The following is a 22,156-nucleotide window of genomic DNA, read 5'->3' as shown; positions in this document are numbered from 1 at the left end:
GTGAACCTCTGAAGGGAGCGTTTTGACGTCCAAGCAGTATGACAGTTTTCACAATAGGTAGTAAGTAACTTTTCCCTGTTTTCAGCTATTTGTTTTGCTGAAAATTTATTACGTCGAGACTAGGATCACTTCGCATCTTCAAAAACCGTTTCTCATCTTCCACTGCCTTTTTGTGATAATCTTTAGATTCGTGAACGACCAAATCACCATTTTTCCATGTTAAATTTGAAAAATCCTTCAAAGGTTTCGTAACTAATTTCCCGAGCGTTGCATTGTATTTAACCCGCTTCCCCCGACTTGACTAGGTACGAAAATGGGACAAAATTTAAGCAGGTAGCCCTGAAGGTGATCTGAAATGACAAGCCACTCGAACGCAGGTGCTTTTTGGAAGCGTATCGATGGCCATCTTTGTCGCCTTTCCATTGCAAGGAGAACGGATATTTATATTCAATCGGTGGAACCCAATGGCCTCTTCTGAAAAATTATATATCTGTCCCCCAGGAATTTTCCAATATCAAGAAAGGGCTTCCCTGATATCGCAGTGGTAGCGTCGTCGCCTTGTAATCAAGGGGTCCCGGGTTCGATACCCGGTGGAGGCACATAGTGGTTCGGATCCCACTTTAAGCTGTAGGTCCAGTTCCGACTAGACTTACTGTGCATAAAGTGAACTTAAAACACCAAAAATCAATTAATCGAAAAAATATCAAACCAATATAAAAAAACATAAATGTTTCGAACTCGCTGAGCTGTTTCACTTTCCGCGCAAATTGCATTGTCTGCATTCAATCTGGTCGAATCTGTAGATTCTGCACTGTCACATAAAATATAATCGTACAGACTACTAACCGAATTTACTCCCTCCCCATTTTCATTGCTCCCTTCCGTAGCCTGTTTTTTTGTGAAAAACAACTCTCTATTGTCCTCGACTGGAGTTTTCTTTTAGCCGTTGCTATTTTTTTTTCTGTCCTCACAACTCATATCTTCAATGTAAAACACAAATCACAAAGAAAGTAAGAAACGCAAACACCTCTTTCACAGCACCAACGCCACTCATGCAAGCTACATCTCGCGCAATAATAACAGACCCGTTTTGTTTTTACACTACAGCACACTATCACGATGCAAACGTATCGCACCAAACTACACTACACATTCACTCAACCGGAAAAAAAAACGCGAGAACTGAGATACCCAAAGTTACGTTGACTGGTGCCGGCTGGACCCCTCAAGTCCGGCGTGGGTATCATATTACCGTGCAGGTCCAGCGAAAACTGCGACTTCTCGGTGTTGACTGATTTTTTTTTTGGTCCTTCTGGTCAGTAGCAGAGGGAAGGAAACCAAAATTTCACTTCAACAGAGAGTAACGAAGCTCCTGTTGTGGAAAATCACTTTTACCTGGTTAATGAGAGAAATGTAACTTAAAAAAACATACATTCAACACTTAAATTATTAGTAATATCAATCATTATTATATTCCAAAAAAACATCATCAGGGCAGTTGGGGGGGGGGGGGCGATCGCCCCCGCCGTGGATCCGCGCCTGTGATCGAGTAACCTCTCGATGGTTCCTCGCTGGATGCTTTAAAAACGCAACTTTTCCCCTGCCCCTTTTCCCACTCCTCACCCATCTGTTTGTAGTGATACCAGCGAGGTTCCTCAGGCGGGGCAGCAAAGCGTATGTCCATCGTCTTTGGTGCTGCGGCTGGAACAAGCGGCACCAGCCAACTCTTGACAGTAGCTAACTTAGTCAATTGTACATACATTTCGCTCATAATTTTATAATGCGCATTATTAATAAACTCCTAAAAAAGTAGAGAACTGGAAGCAAGTATAAATGAATTGTAGGAAGTTCCTCACTTCCTACATGGAGGAATCGCCCCTGGGTATATTTCTGCGATCATGTATTCCTCTAAAAATTCTCATTATGTTTGATCCGAACAATGATCAGTGGCCACTATAATTCACATTGACAAAAGTTACGTAATTCATGCTGCTGTACTTACAAGAAAGATACTCGGAAGAAGGCTAGAGGCTGCATTAGTGCTACGCTGTCCGAGTTGTCGCAAAGAATCCTCGCAAGATTAGCTTTCCGCAGCTGCTGTAGCTGGTCTGAAAATAATAAATAATTACGTTAAGATAATGCCGTGCCGTGTTTCCAGTCAAATTGAAGTAGATAAGGTTAAATATTTTTTCCCCATATTTTTTTCGGACAACACAAGATTTTCGGACTTTCGATTTGTTCGGGTCTTAAGAAGTGTTATCTGCTTCTATTGTTGGGACTGGCATTGAAGAGAAGACATTTTTACTGTATCTTTCAACTGTCTCGATTTATTTTTGTGTCAGCAATACTTCAATGTGCATCAAGCGTTGTCTGCAACGCATTATATACAGTACATCATACATTTTAAACTAACCATACTGCTTGCGTAGTTTGCTATTATTTGCTCTATTAATACTTACAGTATAATCTGACCGTTTTATAGCCAAGACAAGACAAATACTAAACTTTAGCATGGCCAGGTGTATTTAGACATTTTTATAATATATTAAAATTGAAAAGCTAATAGTACAAAAACTTTCCTTTTATTTTGATGAACACAGATGGCGACGTATCATTAATGAAGGGACATAATTTTATGTGGTGCAGAATCATTAGCACATAAGGAATAACATAAAAACAGGCAAACTAACAAGAAATTTCAAGTACTTACCCTATAATACGAATATCATTACCCACAGTTTCACGTTCATGTCTTATAAATATCAATATGTTTATGTAAATTTGCATATGGTAGGTTGAATTTTTTTATCGCTTCTCGTGTGTATGTGCTATCTTATAATTATTCATCTAATCACTATTCTACAAGCAGATGCTGACAAGGGTTAGGTTGTGGTGCAGCTAGCGGCTGAACCTCACCCTCTGAATAAAAATATATTATTATTATTATACCTTATTTTAAAGCAATGTAATATAAACTATATTGTAGATACATACATTCATAAGACATCTTAATCCCTGTAATCTACAAATCACAAAACAACTGATTTTTTTCTAAAATTCAACTCAAAACACGCAGCAGCGCTGTTTTTGATACATTACACTGACAAAATTATAAAATTACCCTCTGAGAATGAAGATATCTTCCCTCCTTCTTCATAGAAGAACCTGTCGCCTCGCCGGGCTCTGGCAAATTGATCTCCCACGAGGCACACGAATGTTTGCCCAAGGAGAGCTCCTGGAAGAGCCTTTTCAGATACTCCTCCAACGAAGAGGTCTATCTCGTCCACAGATCCATACATGTTCCTCAGAATAGACATCACCTGCAACGGGACAAGATGTAATCATGTTGGGCACTCAATGAAACAGTTCGTTTTTTGGTTTGATTTTCTTGAATATATTTCACGAGAGATTGTCATAAAATTCTGTAAATCTCGTGAATGTGCTTCGAAAAATGATATCTAGGTTAGTTTGTTTGTTTGATTTGGTGTTTTAAGTCCACTTTATGCACAGTAAGGCTTATCGGGACTGGACCTACAATTTAAAGTGGGATCCGAACCACTATGTGCCTCCACCCGGTATTGAACCCGAGGCCCCTTGATTAATGATTCTAGAGAACGTTCAACGTACTGAGTCATCTTGGCTTCGCTCGACGCCAGAGGTCGTAGCGCACTCCTTGTGAGTGTCCCTTCATCGATTTCATCACACATCTTCATCTTTGCGATTAGCCAAAAAGTAGCAGAAATGTGAAGTAAAATAAACCAGTTTGCTTCTTGCCTACACTACAATCATTGGCTCAAATTTACCAGCTTTACCTCGTGGAATATTTAACTTCATAGCTCCATCCTCTGTGGTTAAATTCTTACTAAAACTTCCATTCCTAACATTCTCAGTTGCTTTCCTTCCGTATTTGCTATATCCCAAATGTTCACACATTTTAGCCTGCAATTCCCTTCCAATATATTCTTGGTTAGCTCCTTAATTAATCCATCTTAGCTAAGTACGCTCCTTAAATCTGCTCCTCCTTCTATTCATAAGTCTATCGCTTGGTTTCTTTATATTCTTATTTAATTGCATTTCTATTGCCTATATTTTTGTTCTATTAATATAGGCACTACAAAAATAAACACAAACATTGAAAAAGACTCACGGTACAAGATTTGCTATTATTTGAAGAAGATTTAGGTAAGCGTGACCGGGAAGCTTGGCTACGAGTTGTAAACATGTAACTATAATATCATAACTGTAAGTGTCTTGTCCTTGTGTGTGTCCCCCACGCGGTTAGACTTCTTGGTTGGCCGGAGGAAGAAACTAAATGTTGTATACCTAAAAGGGTGTATCGTTTTCTGCATTATACAGTACATTATTCCAGTAAAGTTGTCGCCAGCGCAAAGTGTGTGAAGTTGCTTGGGACGAGGATATTCTACGGGGAGAGGACAAAGTATGGGTTCACACGTTGTCCATCGCGACCTAGCGGAAGCTGTGTGATATGCATCAAGCTCCGATCTCCTTTGCCTTCAGAGTCGTCCCCAGGCTGAATTAACAGCAAAATTGCTTATGCAGGGAGGTATACGGAAAATCCCTACTCGAAATGATTCATCTCGAAAACCGAACCAAAGTCTCCCATGTGGCAATCAGTCGTCCAAACAGCTAGATCACCGCAGTCACATTTATTCCTCAAATACGTATCACACGAAAAACACATATTTGTGTCAAGTTCGTTTACCAATGTCATGCTTGTGTGTGAGGGGAAGGCTGACTCGATATTCTCTACCAAGCAAGGGAAACATCACATGACTTGCATTATGCACATAAAGAAAAAAAAAAACTTTTCATACCTGAGGATCCATAACATCCAGCAGATCTTCCCATCTGTTAGCACGTGGAAGACCACAAACTTCCCTCCAGTCATTGTATGGCGGAAGTCCATGGTCTCTTCCTCTTTGAATGTTCAGTGCCACCAGGTCAAGTCCAAATTGAAGGTCTCCTTGGAATAAATGGTCCGTCAGCTGTAAAGATCAAGGACAATTGATGAGTTATTCGAAAATAAAACATTGCGGATTATCTTTTCGGAAAACTCTCAAACGTAAACTCACTTTCCCTATATTGCTTTGTCCAAAATGCATTATTTCAGGCTAATGACTATCTCTGTATATATTTATTGCCATGGATCTTTTCTCTGTGTGTAGTGAGTGTCTCATCCAGCTTCCGCTTTAAATACAGGCACGTTAATGCTGGTCCTTGACAAAGGGTTCATATCCGTAACATATGTTTTAGTCGAACTCTATTACTTGAACTTCTTCTTGTTGTTGTTGTTGTTGTTATTGTTGTTAAATAGTTGGTCCTTCTGTGAAAAGGTGGATAAATTTAATACTGACTTCCTTATTAATTTTAATACATAATTCATCAAATTTGAAATTCCTTTTCCATACTAACTGTGGTAAAGATAGATTTTAAATCAACAATATTACGTTCTGGTCCCAAATAACTATGGTCCGTAAAAAGAATCGTCAGTTTAGGTAAACAAGTTTGAAGGTCACAACGTAGTAGGTTTTAGTCGGAAACGACAAAAAATGAGTGAAATAAATATTATTCTGTCAAGATTGATTTTAAAATGCTTACAGTAGAGGATTTAAAATCTTCAAAATAGTTAAATATTTTCTACAAATGATTTCAATTTTCTGTAGGGTCGCTTTTTTGTTGTTGATAGTTCACGAAGTAGAAGTAATTAGAAACTATTTCCATTCGGAAACTAGAAGTATCAATACGTAGTATCCATGTCAAAAACTCAAACCTATTTTACAAAACAAATACAAACAGCATTACAATTGTGAAAATATAATTAGTAGAAAATACTTTTGTGCTAGGTTTACAGTCGCGCTTACTTCTTTGGAGAAGAAATGGTCAAATTTCTGGCACTCCTGCGTCGAGATGCCTCTGATAAGATTGTCGAAAGATCCTTCCTCGTAAAGGACGAACGGCGAGAACTGATTCTTATGAAGGAGCAGGTTGTGTTTTACGTTGCCGAAGCGACTGAAGCCTCTGAAAAGAAAAACGAAGCTCCGATTGTAGAATGCTATAAAAATGACAAGTGAAACCCAATTCACAACTTTACCTGATGCAAGATATTTATACTGCTGGACAAAAGAACCGTACACCTTAATTTTTGACATCTGAATTGGAATGATTATATTACAGAATGTTTGGCAGATCATGTAGTACCATATGCACCATTCATAGGCCCGGACTTTGTTTATTAATTTCGTACTTAATTCAGTTTCTGCAACATTTAGTTAGCCTTCGAATTAGAATTTATGCGTTATCACAAAAAATGCAAGTGTCCTGTTTATTTTGTCCAGCAGTGTATGTGTAATCGGCCAGAAAGTCGAACAAATAGAAACTAGGTGCTTATTATGGGTTTTCTGTATAACAGGTAAGTACTACATGTAACATATCGCATTGTAGATGAACTGAGAATGTTCTATGTGTGCACGCAATGGGCATGAGTGTTGTGTCCAGGTTGATATGGTAGAATGTGACTGTGAGGTGGGTAAAACTTCTTTCTTTGTATTTGAGCTATATTTTACCATCTTGTCATGAATCTGACTTTCTTTTTAAGGAAATCTTGACCATATAGGAGAGGGATTATAGCTCCCACGTACCCAGGCAGGACACTGGACATGATACTTCACAACTCTTAGTTGCTTGAAAGGTAGGTGAATCTTTTCCTCTATCTCATTCTCTAGCAAAAGACAGTTTACTGCAAGTTCACTTATACTCGGGCTGACCTACAGTGTAAGGTGAGATCCGAACCACTGTGCAAGGTGGCTTCACCGGGAATCGAACCCTTGATTTCAATACGATAGCGTCAACAAGTAGGTTATCGGAGTCGCCCGACCTTATTCTCTATTAAACGTGGATCTATTCTTCTGCTCTTCAGAGTCTAGCATTCGTGAGTGTCTTGTAGACTGTTATGCTTTGTTTATCAAATTATTGGAAAAGAAGCGAAACCCACGTTATTTAGCAAACTAGTAACAGGAGAAAGTGCACGTTTTTATTGCTCAACCCTTTTTCTAAATTATACTTCAATGTATATAGAATAATTGAATTTCTTCTGAATGCACGTACGTTTACAAGATGTGTAGATTAAAGGGTGGTACATAACCTATTTTGTATTTCACAGTTTCTTCTTCTCCCTTTTTTACAATAAAATTTTAAAACACGTGTTGCTGTAGGCAGTGATATTTAGTAGTGGATAGAGTTATAATGACTATTGACTCCATACTAAAGCATTTTAAAATTACACAAAGTCAAAACGGTTACTTACTGCATACTTCCTTGAATCAGACTGTGGCCATATCTAAAAGCAGCCGTGGCAAAAACGTTGGTTATGGATGGATTCAAGGTCTCATCGTAGATATCAGTGTGGCCCTTCTCCTTCGGTGTTAGCTCGAATTTTTCCATGTAACTTCTTCCTGTAAAAATTATAGTATTTCCATTAACGATCAATTCACTTAAATAACTATAGCGTTTGAAAATTAGCAATACTTTGAGTTCTCTATTTTTATCATTTTCGTTACCTTAAATTTTTTATCACAGTGTTTGATTTACATCGACAAGAGTATCAGGTATAGTAACAAATATTCGAAATTCATATTTTTACATATTTAATGTATTATTATCATCATGCGTGAAGAAATGTCAGTATACCTGTAGTTCTTAGATCAATGTATTTCCATGTGCTTCAATTTCTTCTGATTTCAAATCCGAGTGCGCTAGCATGCTTTCAACTGCACTTGCATTGCAATATTACTACAAAATGTGGCATTGCAGGAGGAAGATATTAAATAGATTCTTGCAGTGTTGTCTTGAAAATTTACAAATATCTTGCTGACAGAAGACTCGCTGGTTACTTGAGTTACATCAGAAAATCTGTGCCTTTAACTACATCTTGACATGCATTTCTAAGTTTCGATATCAACAAGAAATGAGAACCTACCAGAGGCAGATCAGTTGATCCAGAAGGCCAGTCGACGCCTCAACATGAACAGGTAACTTCTTCGTTGAGGAAGAGAAAAATCCATACATAGGGTAAGTTAGTGGCAACAAAACCCACTACACCACTCTACCACATTCCCATACCGGCAGTCAAAGAGAGATTATTTTATAGATCCTGTGGCTTAAGGTTTCCTAAGAACCTAATGACCTACATTTTACCTTTCAAAAAGCTTCACAGTACAGTGAATGTCGGGCTTTAGAAGTGCTTTTAGGATCACGTTTATATACTTACCTAGAATAAGAGGTAGATACTCGTTGTATGTGATGTGTTGCAATTCTGCCACCACGATACGCCGAGATTCTTGGTAGAGAGCCTCGTCGGACCAGCCTGGGTTGAGGCGCTGCAGCTCTGCAGCCACCCTGTTGTGTTCCCTCATCCAGAGGGTGTGCATCACCGTCAGCTGAACCTGCTCGTTCACACGGCCATCACCTATAACATATACGCAAAATATGTGTTAGTAACCGTCATTTAGTACCCTCCGCTCTTCAGTACCCTCTTCCCCTTTCCTCTCGCTATGAAGCATATTGTTTATCACACTACAGGGCTTTTCTTCACCTATGTGGATAATGAAATACCGCTTCCTTTCTGGCAAACATTTGTTTATTTGAGACAGATTCTGTGTTTGTGGTCTCAAATTTTGTCTCGGTGTTAGCTTTCTACATACAAAATTTACCATAAGCGATGACTGAAGGTTGGGTGTGGGTTATGATTTCGATGAAAAAATTCACAAATTTTTATATTGAAATATATCTTGATTGTTAAATATGAGTAATACATACATTTTTTACTTTTCTTGATAACGTCACTTTTCTTCCCCGTTAAGCAGATTAATAGATGAAACTGTTGTAGGGACAATTAGAAAGTAACATCTATGCCAAAACTGGGATTCCAACCCGGAACCTCTGTGGTGGAATCGTGAGCTGACTACTCAATTGCGCTGGGTCCTCGAGGGGACTTCAATACATGTAGATAAACAGATAGTGGCAATTATTATATACCACAAGAGACACGTGTTTTATTCTTAAATGACAACATAGCGAGGATCCACATCTCTTACTTAAGTAGTTAGGTATACTAAAAAAATAACTTAGTAAATAATAAGTTAACTTCATTTAAGATTAACCTGTACAAAATTTGTAGTAGTTGCCCAACGAATGGTAGTAATTTATTGCATTTTAATTATTTCGTGCGGTTATTGGTTCAGATAACTTGAAGCATCTGCTTTGTAATTTTCGGAAGGTACAGTCCCCAGCAATAAAAATGGGACACCTAGATCCTGAAATGTTCGCTTCTCTACTAGGCATCATGTGTGCTGTCTAACTAAACGGCGATGGTAGAACTTGCCATTAAAATTTTGCTATTAAAATCCACTTATCGCCGTGGAGTTAGCCAACACACATATCCCCTAGCAGCGAAGCGAATATTTCAGGATCTAGGTGTCCCATTTTATTGCTGGTGACCGTACATATTTCACACTCATATGGTCAAGGTAAAATAAACTGGATACATGCAGATTCTACATGTGCATTCTCATTGACATTTCGTCGTTGAACTTTGACCCATCCCATCAAAGATAAACTCCGAGTTACATCTATGTTATAAACTTACCTGCCAAGAAGCAGGCAAGATGGTCGTCGTCGTCTGTGCACTCATCCCTGTGCTCGGGAAGCATTGGTCGCCCCCTCACGTTCTGGGCTCTCAGGCGCCCTCCTCGGAATTCCCGAAGTTTCTGGGCTGTCCTGTCGATTGATCCGTAAATCATGGATCCATCAAGATAAGCTGTGATTTGGTTCATCTGCAAGTGAGAGCCGTGGTTTGAAACATATAATACATTCATGGTCCTCAAGAACATCGCAGTAAATATAAGTTATGAAAGTAATTCGGTTTGGGAGAAACTCAGACATGAAAGAGAAAATTCATCAGGTCACTGCATCAATTGACCCAACCGTGAGAGTAATTATCGGTTCCTTGGTTCATTGTGGATGCATTCTGGTTCTGATGTATCAAGTGAAAATTAAATATTAAGAGGAATGAAGAGACTCACGCAATTTTATGCGCATTCTTGTATCATTTGTTCTAATGATTGGTTACGTTCCCATACTTTTTTTTTATTCTCTTTAAATTTTGCTAAAGATCTGAAAAGAAAGTTCTTCTAAACAGCAAATTGAAAATAAATAACATTTAATACGTAATACAGCATACGAATCTAGTCGCTTAATTTTTAAAAGGAAACAGTATTCTAAGCACCAGAATAGAACAACCATACTTAAAGGATTCAAAATAATTTAGTGTTTTGCGAAAGAAAGTTCATAAAATATTTGGCGCATTTTGATGAATTGAGTATTATGAAAATAATCCTATAAAAGATGCATTTTTAGTTCATATTCACAATGTGTGTGATACATTTATTTGTTTTCTTGCGACTACAGCTTTTACGCACTTTTTAAGGCATTTAACATATTTACTTTTCTGTAGCGTTGAGGAAATTAGTATTACTAATAACGAAAAATTTACTGTCAGTGCTTGTAAATGGTGTCTAAATTATAATTTTCTTCATAGACACTTGACTCTTAATCGTAATCTTGTTAAATCACTCTAGTTATGTATGGAGTCACAATGACCCATATCACAAGAATCAAGTTTATAACACAATATGAAATTGGAACTATGTGCAATGTCACGCAACGAATTATGGATAATTTTCCTTTTGAATAAGAACCATAGAAAGAAATACTTACTTGTTCTCGAGGTCCAAAATTGCATTCTGGCCTTGGAGCTGGCAGCGACCTTACGAAGTCCATACAGCGCTGGTTGAACTTTCCATAGTAAGTATCGTTCCCAGGGATGATGATAGGGAAACAGTCGGGATGTAGTAGAGCAGGCTCTAGGACGTCTCCTCCTCTGCAGCAAGATATCCCGGTCATTCTTTTCCCTAGGTGGAAAATAGTTTACTTTAAAGGTTTCATAAAAAGTACCATAGAACACATAATTTACTTGTACAATTATTTCAATATTAGATACAAATTTGATGATAGCGAGCAAATAATACTTACAAGTATGCAGCCATACATATGCGTGTGTGCATTATTGGCAGCAATTTATTCTAAAGAATCTAAATAGCCAATATCTACAAATCGAAACCACCCTTAATATCTAGTAGAACACAGTACATATAATCAGGTGGCTTGAGAACAATAATATTAACTACTGGAATAATTACATAGTTCCATCAACAAAGGAAAAAGAAAACGTTATTGTATTAGCGAACAAGTAAAACAAGATAAATATATGAACTCAGCCCAAATACCCATTTTGTATGGTATTTAGGGGTATATTACGTGCGACTACCTTCACAGAAAAAATAATACCAACTTCTCCCTCCCTATTTTTCATAGCGTTATACTGGTTATAATCATTAACGGTTACTTGATATTGTTCTGAGTAGTAGTAGTAGTAGTTATCAGGATCGAACAATTCGTATCGACAACGGTAATTTTTTTTCACACACTCATCCCTAATAACCAGTAAAATTGTTGCAGAACCTACGTAACGTTTTTCAAAAAAAGAAATTTCATGGTAATTTTGGTCCACTCCCCCCAAAAGCGAGATCGCTCCTTCCCAGATAGAAAATCCTGATCAAACCACTGGACGAGAATATGTTTGTGTGTTTCTACCTACCAGATTCTTTGCCTTCGACTCGCGAATATGCCGATAGTCGAAATGTTTATTTTGTGGGCATAAGAGAGGCAGAGAGGAGTGAAGTTATAAGAGGGCCTGGGGTCAGAAGCACCCTTTGAAATTCAGTTTTCTCAATGAAATATGACAATATAATTATCTCACTCAATTTTCCTATTCATAGTTGCATCAAAATGTTTTTGAGCTGTTGGAAAACCACCCACGATCCATCTCCTCCCTCCAAATCTCGTATGTGCCATTCCTTTTAAATAGCGAAAGATTTCCAAAGATTTCTTAGTAAGATCGTGAGTCGACCACTCAACACGCTCGGCCACCGAAGTCGTTCGCATCCCGTGTTGTGCTCATAAGGGCACTTATAGCCAGTGGCGTGCCCAAGGGGGGTTGGTGAGGGTTATAACCCCCCTCCCTTTGGCGCAGTATTCCTAAAAAAAGGAACGTCAAATGTAGGAAAAGATGACAAAATGAGGGATGACTACCAAAAATAGTGTACGTAACCCCTCCCTTTCAAAAATCCTGGTCACGCCACTGTTTATAGCTATAGCAAAACCGAGTTATATTGCCATAGCTGAGTTTGACTTCGTTTGAAGGAGAAAAAAGTACGTTTTAGTATGTATCTCGAACAACCACTTACCTAATTAATCAGTGAGTGCTCGTAATCAATGATGGATCTTCAAGTTTCCACCAACGAATACACCGCTAAAAAAAAGTTAATTTAATTTGTAATGTTGACGAAGAATAGAAAGCCAGGAAACTATGCAAGTCGACAATAAAGGAAGGCAGACGGAACAACAATAGACCTAAAGTCGATGGAAAAATCTGGAAAACATTTCATCCCCGTACATAGGGCTTTCACAATACATGACTCCAATCTAATACATACTAAGGTTAGAACTTGTAAGACATTAGAACATCTACGTACGTCTTTTCTTACACTCACCTTTAGAGATTGGAGTATGCGTCATATCATGATCAAGGAACTGTCCCCATTGCATGATAAGGAGTGTATAGTTATCATACGTAATATCAGCATCTCTTGCAAAAGATTTGCTAACCACCCTTGCACTTGGTAACTGGATGCCATTTGCACTTGTAGTTCTTGGAGAGTTAACGCCTGAAATATAAAATCACAAATAAAAAAGCTATTACATCAAATGTTTGATTAATTTAAACTGAGAAGCCTTTTGCGAAGGTCGGTTACTTTAAAAGCTGCTTACCACCAAGCCATAGCTTATCAATATAAGTTTCCCCATAATGATGAAAATTTGCGATGCAATTAATTAATTGCCGTCTCTGTAATTTATGCTTAACCGACTGAGAGAAACGTGTATAGTCTATAGTCCTCTCTTCATTCATCGCGATAGTCTTATCAAGAAAGAATGAAAATACAACGGTGTACATAAAAATATTGATATAAAATTCTTATTTATTTCCACACCTTGGTCTATAATCTCATAATGTATCACGGAAACTCAATATTCTCGTTTAGTGTTAAATTGTTCAATAGACATGTTTTTTCTAGCCTTGCGATAGAAATGCAGGGAGGGATGTAATAGATTAAGAGCTGACGGGACTTTTTTGTTGACCCTCAAAATATCATTTTACTACCAGTCAAGAAATTATGCTTGTGGTCAAGAATGTTTGCTATTTTTTACAGTATAGTGAATTTACATTGTTATATAGCTGTACTGGGATTTGATAAAATTGAATATTTGGAAATCTACATTTGTTTGTGGTTAAGATTTGTTCAATTGTTTCTTAAAAATTACATTATTGTATCCGTGAAGTTTTGTAAAAATATTAAATAAAGTAATATTGCCAATCCCCATCCAAGATTAAGTCTTTATTAAACTACAGCTTTAGTTTTCACCTTAACTTGGACATGTGGTAGTGGTTTTTCATTGAATGAAAATATCTAATTTATAACTATACCTAAATAACTATAACTAAATGTTAATAAAAAGGAAAAGAAAAGGTCAAGAAAAGTCATGAAAAGGCAAGAATTTTGGATTTGTTATTTTGGTAGAAATCGAACACAGCTAGAAGTGACGCAAATTTACAAGATATTTCACAGTAATGAAACATATAAATTACTTTCAACGAGCATTATATTCCTGGTACTCTTACCAAACCACACACTACCGTGAGAAATGCTCCAATGTTGAAAACTAAAAATAAATTTTAACATTTTCTTCTTCAAATAAATTGAGCAATTGAGGAACTCACCATCACCATACTTGGGTGGAAGAATCCTCTGGAGAGATGAGCTCGACTGGCCCCATCGTCTATTCCTGAGGTTGTTGCAAGAACCGTCTACTGACCGGTACTTGATCGCCTTACAGTTCACCTCCTGGGGACATGTATCAGCTATCACGGTGTTCAGGATGCTGAATTCAGGAAGGGCAAACGCTCCTTGGTCAGGAGAGAGATTGAACCTGGAAGATTAATGGAATAACGATGTGAATAACATGCTGTGTAATGGATAATTAGTTAATATATATTCTTCTTTATGCATTCTTCTTATACCACTTGGCATGAAAAACAGGTTGATGATTTTGAGACAAATTTTACGTTCAGATCTTCACATACTACTCAGGTTGAAACAGTTTTATAATATTATGAAGAGGACTGAGTGGATGTTTACTATTAAAGAACAAGTACAATCACGAGTTACAATACAGAAAAGCAGAAAAATTTTGCGGAAAATTAGCTTAAAAACTAGTATAAGGTAAAATATAGGATTTTTTATTGATTGATTCGTTTATTTTATTTCACTTTTCTGCCACTTTTGGCTAATACTAATGAGTGATGATATGAGAAACTGGCGAAGGTGCACTTACAAACAACACTCATCCCAGGCCTGGATTCGAACCCGTAACCCCTGACGTCGTAGTGAGCTCTGATATCCACTCCGCCACGGAGGTCAACGTTAAATATAAGGATAATTGTAACTTAAGCATGCTACAATATACTCTGAAGGAGTGGAAACGTGGATTATGCATTATGTCCACTTCCTCAATTATGGGACACGCCTAAACAAACTTCTACTAATTGTGGTTGTCATTGATTTTCATCGATTACACAGGATGAGATGGTGCTTTCTCTCCAGGAGCATTCCAGTCTCTTGTTCTGTCATTTTTCTCCTTGTTTCACATGTGTAACTTCTCAGTCGGCGTTATATGAGACGTTAAATTTGCAGTATTCACCATGAGAGAAAGAACATTTATTAAGTATTCGAAATCCCAATTATTTACTATTTATGCTTCATTAAGCTTTGTTAGAAAATGAATAATTTGTAAATCCCTTTATCTTCACGTTTCTTGTTTTCTTAACCTTGCTTTGCGCCTCTTTAAACTTCTCGAAGCCACTATCCTTGACCTCTTCACATTACCTATGCAAGTTAACGTGCAATCGAAAAACCGCAGACAAGAAAAGATCGCCGGCGCTAAACATGGGTTTTACTCTCACTTATATCCATCATTTTGCTAGCTTAGTACTTAAATTCGTTGTTCCGATGCGCTGATATCGCTTTCTGCATCTTTCCCTTTTTTGTCGTTGCAATTAAGTAATCAATACCGTGCAATTTTTCTTACGTTCTGAAAAAGCTAAACGCAGACAGGGAAACACGCTCTGAGATATTTGCTCAGTTCGTGTAACTCCTTGAGATGTTGCGAAATCACCGTGATGGTCTGTGTGATTGGGCGAGCCCACGCGAAGCGGCGATTGTGAGAACTTGCGGCTCTCTTCTCAAGCAGGCGTCGCTTCTACGGGCAAGCCCACGATGGATATTTATTTTGTTTAAGATTGACTGTGATGAAATCAAGTCACGCGATAGAGTTGCTGTTCGAGAGCTTATTAAAATTCCATGTCCTCCTTTTGTCACGATCATTTTACCTTGCAGGAAGCAAGATTTTAAAAGTTTGTTTTGAAATTTTTAGTTTTTAGTTGAGCTACACGTGTGTTTTCAATGAAAGCTCATGGTCCACAGTCGTTAATCCTTGTGCTTGTCGAACAGTTGCCAAACAATTCTAAATGTTATATCGTTATATTCACGATATTTCGCAAATGTGCTCGAATTTTTCTGCAGTCATATTACTCTGCACTGTAAAATGGTGCTTTGACACTCTCCAAGAACATTTATTCTCTTCATCTGCTATCGTACACCCCCCCCCCTCCCCCCACGTTTCACAGATGTGACTAGCAGAGCAAGAACATTCTTGTAGGTGAGTACTAATTTCCATGTAAGATGGAAATTTATGTAAACTCTAGAAAATGTTCTTACAATAAATTATATATATATACACACACATTATATCATAGCATAAAGTGGACTTAAAACACCAAATCAATCAATCAATCAATCATAACATAAACCTATCTATACTTTAGTTTTCAGTACGTTGGCCCAACGTAAAAATCACACGTTGGGCCAACGTCGGAACAACGGCCAAAATTACCATTGCCCAACGGTATGTTCTTACGATTGGCCAACCACTTTTGGTTACTTGGGTACTATATTGCCTTCAAAGGGGAAATACTATTTCAATTATCTTGCAAAGTAAAGCTGGCTGTCCATTGTAACCAGAGAACCATTTCCCCTCATATTTCGACGGAATATTGATTTCTGAAGAACAGTGGCAATGATACGTATTTTATTCTTAAATTTTAATCATTAAAATTTCACAAATTCATCAAGTTTTATCTCCGAAATGGATGTTGCAGCTATATTTTTCCTTTATTAAAATGGAAGGTTTCTTCGGAATTAATTACTACAATTTGTTGTTTTAGGACTATTTGGTTAATTAATTAAATAGCAGTAACTAGAGAAAGAAATGAAAGCTCTCCAGCACCCTAAAAGGATAATAAACTTTTCGGGAAAATTACATAAATCGCACACTCACTGATTGACAAGGCTGACGCTGGCCTCAACGCTCTTCTGGGCGTTGTCCCCTTGCTCCAGAGTCTCGTTGGTCGTCGCGAAGAACTCATTATGCAGTCCAGTGGGCGTTCCTTCGATCACAACAACCTGGTTCTCAAACAAGATATTCTGCAGCTCCAGACGTTCCAGAATCTTTGTGATGGCTACGTTGGCAGCCTCGTTCAGCTGCTGAGGAGTCAGGGGAGGGATTTCCACTTGAGGTTTAGGAGGAGGACGAAGAACGCCATTGTTTGGTCTGTCTAGACCGGGAGGAACTTCTGCAAAGATAAAATAACAATAATTGAATCGTTTGCTGTTTTCCCCTCTAGCAATATTCAGTTGAATATTGAACGGAGTCCTGAAAGTTGTATAAATGTTCTTAGATGCTCATTGAATGTAGGGTAAGGTGGTACATTTTCGATCACAAAAAATTAAATTCAATATAACTTGAAAAAAATAGGCAGCAAAATTTCAGTTTTTGTGCCAGTGAAATACTTACCTTTTACTAAAGACGCTGGCATAAAACGACATTTTTATACCTGCTACTGTAGGTAGCAGAACGAAATTTCGGTCGGATAAAATTTGATTATAATTGTACCTAGGTAGGTACAAATTTGATCACCGTGCGGTACAATTTGGATCAACATTGAGTGAAGAAACAGTATCCTTATATGCTACAAGTGCAACTTCTTCTATGGCGTAGGCCTACAGGAGCAAAATAAAAACAAACGGCATGTTCTGTTAGTTTAATAACTGTTTGACTACATACATCGTTACGCAGCTACCCGCACTTCCTTCGGTGTCAACCAATCCTCGCCCTTGCAAATACGTCAGTCTCTCCACAATTGCGTCTTCCATCTGCTTGGAGAAAACTGTTGGATGGCGAACATCAATCCTGGAAGGGCAAGGAACACCCACTGCTTCTTGACGTGCCATCGTTACTTTGTTTTGGAGGGTGGCAAATGGAACATGATAAAGTTGCGATGCTCCGCGTATAGATAAGTTTTCCTCTAGAATACTCTGCACGGGATTTTCGAGAACTCGGGACGAATACTGTTGGTATACTTTCTTCGGTGTTCTCTTGCTAGGCATCTGTAACAATAAATTGAACAACGCATTTACTTTGTGAAGTAATGTGTTGCACGCGTTACGGTAATGGAACTCAAACTGTATACCTCGCTGATCGAAATTGTACCATTTCCGCAGATCGAATATCTACCACTTTTTTTTTTGGAAAAAAATATTTCTGTAGTTCCCTTATCTCTCACCAGATAGTTACAGATGTCACATGCTACAGCCACCACATGCTTGTCCACGTTTGACCTGAATCTCGCTGTCCTACGTTCAAGCATAAACACGGGGTACGCAAAATGACAGGCAGACGTTTATATACAATATACTATATCTCCAACGTACTCATCTTGCCATACAAAATTACGCCTGGTTATCCGGGTTTTCCGTAGATGTTTCTGCACAACACATCCGACACCCCACGCAACAACTCTTACTCCTCAAATCAGTGTTGCCAGTAACAGGAAGCAAAATACTCGACTTTTTAGAACGGATGATCGAAATAGTACCTATATCGAAAATGTACCACCCTACCCTATCTTTAGAACATCCAATTATCAGAATATCCTGAATAAGACATTCTCCAGGATACTGGAGAATATCATTTTCAGGACACTGGAGTGTGTATTATTTGTTCTCTCGCATCAGACTTACAACTTACCAGTTGCCATAGTTCGTGAATCGTGAGATATTAATACGTCACATGATATCGACTAATGACACGCAGGAACAAACTATCCAATGGAGATAAGTGCCGTTCTATGGAGTACCGGTATAATTTGTCAAATGTTTGTTTGTTTGAATTTGTTTTCAAGACCACTTTATGCACTGAAAGGCCAATTGCGACTAGACCTGCAGTTTAAAGTTGGATCTGAACTACGATGTGTTTCCATCGGGTATCGAATTAGGAGTCCCTTAATTACGTACAATGCGACGAAGTTACCACTACGCCATTGGGGAAGCACACTTAAATAAACGTTGAAGAGATCTTCTCGGGATATCGGCCAGGCGATTTACGGATAGGCTTTCGAGCTTTTCAGAGCTAACGTCACCCTCATCTTCAGGGATTGAAGTGCAGAGATGTGTCGGAAATTAAGTTTTTATGTACATTTGTATTTGTATGGGTGGAGTACGGTGTAGGTGAGAAAACCTCTTCACCATTCGCCGCCAGGAAAGCTTCAAGAATTATTTGATTAAATGTCTGTGTGTGTGTGTGTGTGTGTGTGTGTGTGTGTGTGTGCTTGCGCGCGAGCACGCGTGCCTAAGTGCCGTAAGTGTATGGGAAAGGGAGGAAGGTGAGCTCTATGCTTTCTTGCAGCAAACTATCATTTAATGCCATGGACAGTCCCTGATCTGCTTTGCTGTACTGCATAAAATACAGGATAGAATTATGTTTTGGGAACGTTCACACTGTCTAAATAAGACTCCCAGAGGAAAGAATTTCACGAAAAGTTTTTCAGTTTGTGAACGTGTGTGAATGTTTTTTTCTTTTTTGTGGGGTCTATCTTGCGGTTGGAACATGATATTCAGAAGCGTAGACAGAAAATTTTACACACATAGCTTGAGGTAAAGTTTATATTTGGCCTCACAATAAATTATATGTATCATAACACAAACCTATCTATACTTTAGTTTTCAGTACGTTGGCCCAAAGTAAAAACCCCACGTTGAGCCAGAATTACCATTGCCCAACAGTTTCTTCTTTCGTTTGGCCAACTATTTTCAGTACGGTTGGCTCAACGTTGGGCCAACCACTTTTGGTTATTTGGTTACTATTGCCTTCAAAGAGGCAATACTAGTTGAATTATGTTACAAAGTAAAGCTGGCTGTTAAAGAAGGGGACAAGCCTAAAATTGGTTATTATAATAAGCGGTTGAAAATACCGGTCCTCACTTTCGGAAATATGTTGGTTTTTCTTCTTTGCTCTCTTTTTTCTAAATCGTGACCTTCTTTCTGGAGATCCATTGAAAAACGCTATCATCAGTTATATGTACCTTTAAGCTATTATGAAATTGTCATGTTTTATGGCATTTATTATTCGTCCTACAAAGCAAACTGCATAATCATCAACTGCAATGGGTAACAGTTCAAGGGTACCTTTTTTGTACGTACAAGGAAGAAAGGTAGGTGTGTGTGCGAGGTTACGTATCATCATGCAAACAGGGTGAAGGTCATTTCATTTTGCTAGCTAAGAACAATCCCAAATGAATCACACGACTTACGAAATTGAAAAAAGCCAGCATCGGTTAAACTTACAAAGCACGTACATTAAATCACAGTCTCCCCCCATATCCCGACCACGTGAAGAAATTGCGGATGGAACCAGCCCGCAATAAGTTATTGCAAGAGGAAAGGGAGGTAAGTCACCAAGTTCTAAGCCAACACCTCTTCGTGATAGCTTTCTCTTTCCGTTACGTTCCCTTTTCTACCACCTCAGGGGGTCTTATGCAAATGACCGTCGCCTTGCCGAGGAAGAATGGTCGCGTGGGATGAAAGGTATCCGTCCGTGTGATGACGAGCAGTGTTCGTATATCGGGAAATTTCCACTAGCTGCGTTCTGATGGTGGAGTCACGCAATATTTGGTCGATATGTATGTAGAACGCTCATCAATAGTAAACAACTAATACAAAAGTTAAAGTTGGAAAACCGGAATTTGGTTTTCAACGAATTCGTAACAGTAGTCAAAAGCAATGGCGTACGTGGATTATTTTTTTCGGGAAGGGCTGGAATTGTAAAGGTGGATAGTAGCCTATATAGCTGCTTGCTGCTTTCTAAGGGGTCTGAATACACAATAAGATGTTTCATATATTTGAATCTTTCAACTCTCAAAAATGGCAATCGGAGAGGGGGTCATTTTAAAGGGTGGGGGGTTGAATTTGCCACTCTGTTTTTTTTTCCGAATTCTTCACAGCTATTATTTGAAAATGTTGATTTTCTAAAAAATTCGGAGGATGCTGTAGCCTCATCAGTCCCTCCCTCTTCGTACACCTGTGGTCTCTAATATGCTGTTCAGAGGCCAATGCTAGTAGAAATACAAATCACATACCATCAGACGACTGATTTGGCAAACACTACATCACGAGATCTCGCAGGTAGTGTGCAGTGTTATAATGAAAACTTCATCGCTTTCTTAAATCTACATAAAACGTTTTTTGTTTTAAAATATATTTCGAATGTTTGTTCTTGTTATTATTGCTGTTAATGGGCTTGTTTTAATTAACAATCCCTAAGATTTAACATTTTCATACGTAAAGAAATTTACGTAAAGATGATGCAAAACCCTAAGTAGGATGTCTTCCATTCTTAGGCTCACTAAAATAATAAAACATTTTCAATGTCATGGAATCATTTAATGTTGTATAGCACACATTAAGTTACTCAATAAATAATCAAGCACTAATCCTTAGGATTACAAACAAAAATATATACTTTTATGCAGAAATTTGCCTACATTATATCTCACGTATTTCTAAGAATTTAGCTCTAATTTTTCTGCTATTTTCTCTAGGCAATTTTATATATTTGAGATGGAAACAGTGACAAGTGACAAAGAGCACCTCCCTGTTATTTATTGCATCGACAGTCTGTGGAAGGACAATGATGTCACTCAGAAAGGTTGCAGCTTGTGCAACGCAGATTTTCCCAAGGTTCAATTCCATTAGAACGAATCACCTACAGTTGAGAGAGACTGCAACGTCCTAATTTATGGATTTATACATTCTTTGCAGCAAGGAAGGAACACGTTTTGCACATGTGAATGCGAATATCATGTGAATGATTCCTGGCCTTCTATAAAGTCAGGAATTCCATCATCGATCTGCCACGCTTACTTTGCATTTCTGCCACTTTTGTCTAATCGCGAAGATGAGTGATGACACGATGAAACTGAAGAAGGGACACTCACAATGAACACCCATCCCCATGCTAGGAATCGAACCCGGGAACCTTGGCATCATAACGCTCTGTTCTTACCACACCGACACGGAGGTCAGCTCATAGTCTAAATGAACACCTCTTTAATGACACTCAGAAGGTCTATTTGCTTAATCAGTCATGATACAGAACTTACGTGCTTTTGCAGCTGAAAGGAAAGGGTTGAATTATTGTCATTACAAGAAAACTACCGGGCCTTCCGATGGCGCAGTGGTAACGTCGCCGCTTTGTAATTTATACGTCACGGGTTTGATACCCGGTGGAGGCACATAGTGGTTCGAATCCAACTTTAAACTGCAGGTCCAGTCACGATTAGCCTTTCTGTACATAAAGTGGAATTAAAAACAAACCTCAAATCAACAAGAAAACTACCATATTAAGCTCGAAGATTACTATGATATCATCATACAAGTTCTACCCAGATTCGGTATGGCCCATATATTTCCATATGAACGGGTATTATAGAAATTTACACTTGAAAATC

The 22,156-nt window shown here is 38.3% G+C and overlaps 2 protein-coding genes across 2 annotated transcripts in view; one reads left to right on the top strand and one right to left on the bottom strand.

Annotated features, from left to right (window-relative positions):
* Positions 1–22,156, bottom strand: part of LOC146003653 (salivary peroxidase/catechol oxidase-like) — a 47,921-nt gene that overhangs the window by 18,108 nt on the left and 7,657 nt on the right. The window contains exons 2-12 of the mRNA XM_083142008.1: positions 16,651–16,945; positions 13,976–14,184; positions 12,690–12,863; positions 10,795–10,988; positions 9,665–9,851; positions 8,288–8,485; positions 7,325–7,472; positions 5,883–6,039; positions 4,836–5,006; positions 3,122–3,320; positions 2,003–2,108 (exon numbers count right to left, since the gene is read on the bottom strand). Coding sequence (XP_082998134.1) covers positions 2,003–2,108; positions 3,122–3,320; positions 4,836–5,006; positions 5,883–6,039; positions 7,325–7,472; positions 8,288–8,485; positions 9,665–9,851; positions 10,795–10,988; positions 12,690–12,863; positions 13,976–14,184; positions 16,651–16,945 — 2,038 coding nt within the window. The remainder of the gene's footprint in view (positions 1–2,002; positions 2,109–3,121; positions 3,321–4,835; positions 5,007–5,882; positions 6,040–7,324; positions 7,473–8,287; positions 8,486–9,664; positions 9,852–10,794; positions 10,989–12,689; positions 12,864–13,975; positions 14,185–16,650; positions 16,946–22,156) is intronic.
* Positions 6,641–22,156, top strand: part of mas (trypsin-like serine protease domain-containing protein masquerade) — a 419,698-nt gene continuing 404,182 nt past the window's right edge. The window contains exon 1 of the mRNA XM_083142029.1: positions 6,641–6,709. The gene's annotated coding sequence lies outside the window, so the exon portion shown is untranslated. The remainder of the gene's footprint in view (positions 6,710–22,156) is intronic.

The sequence above is a fragment of the Lepisma saccharinum genome, chromosome 1 (genome assembly GCF_977018435.1).
Source record: "Lepisma saccharinum chromosome 1, izLepSacc3.1, whole genome shotgun sequence".
Taxonomy (NCBI): domain Eukaryota; kingdom Metazoa; phylum Arthropoda; class Insecta; order Zygentoma; family Lepismatidae; genus Lepisma; species Lepisma saccharinum.
Note: the sequence above shows the minus strand (reverse complement) of the source record. Positions and strands in the feature narration are given on the sequence as shown.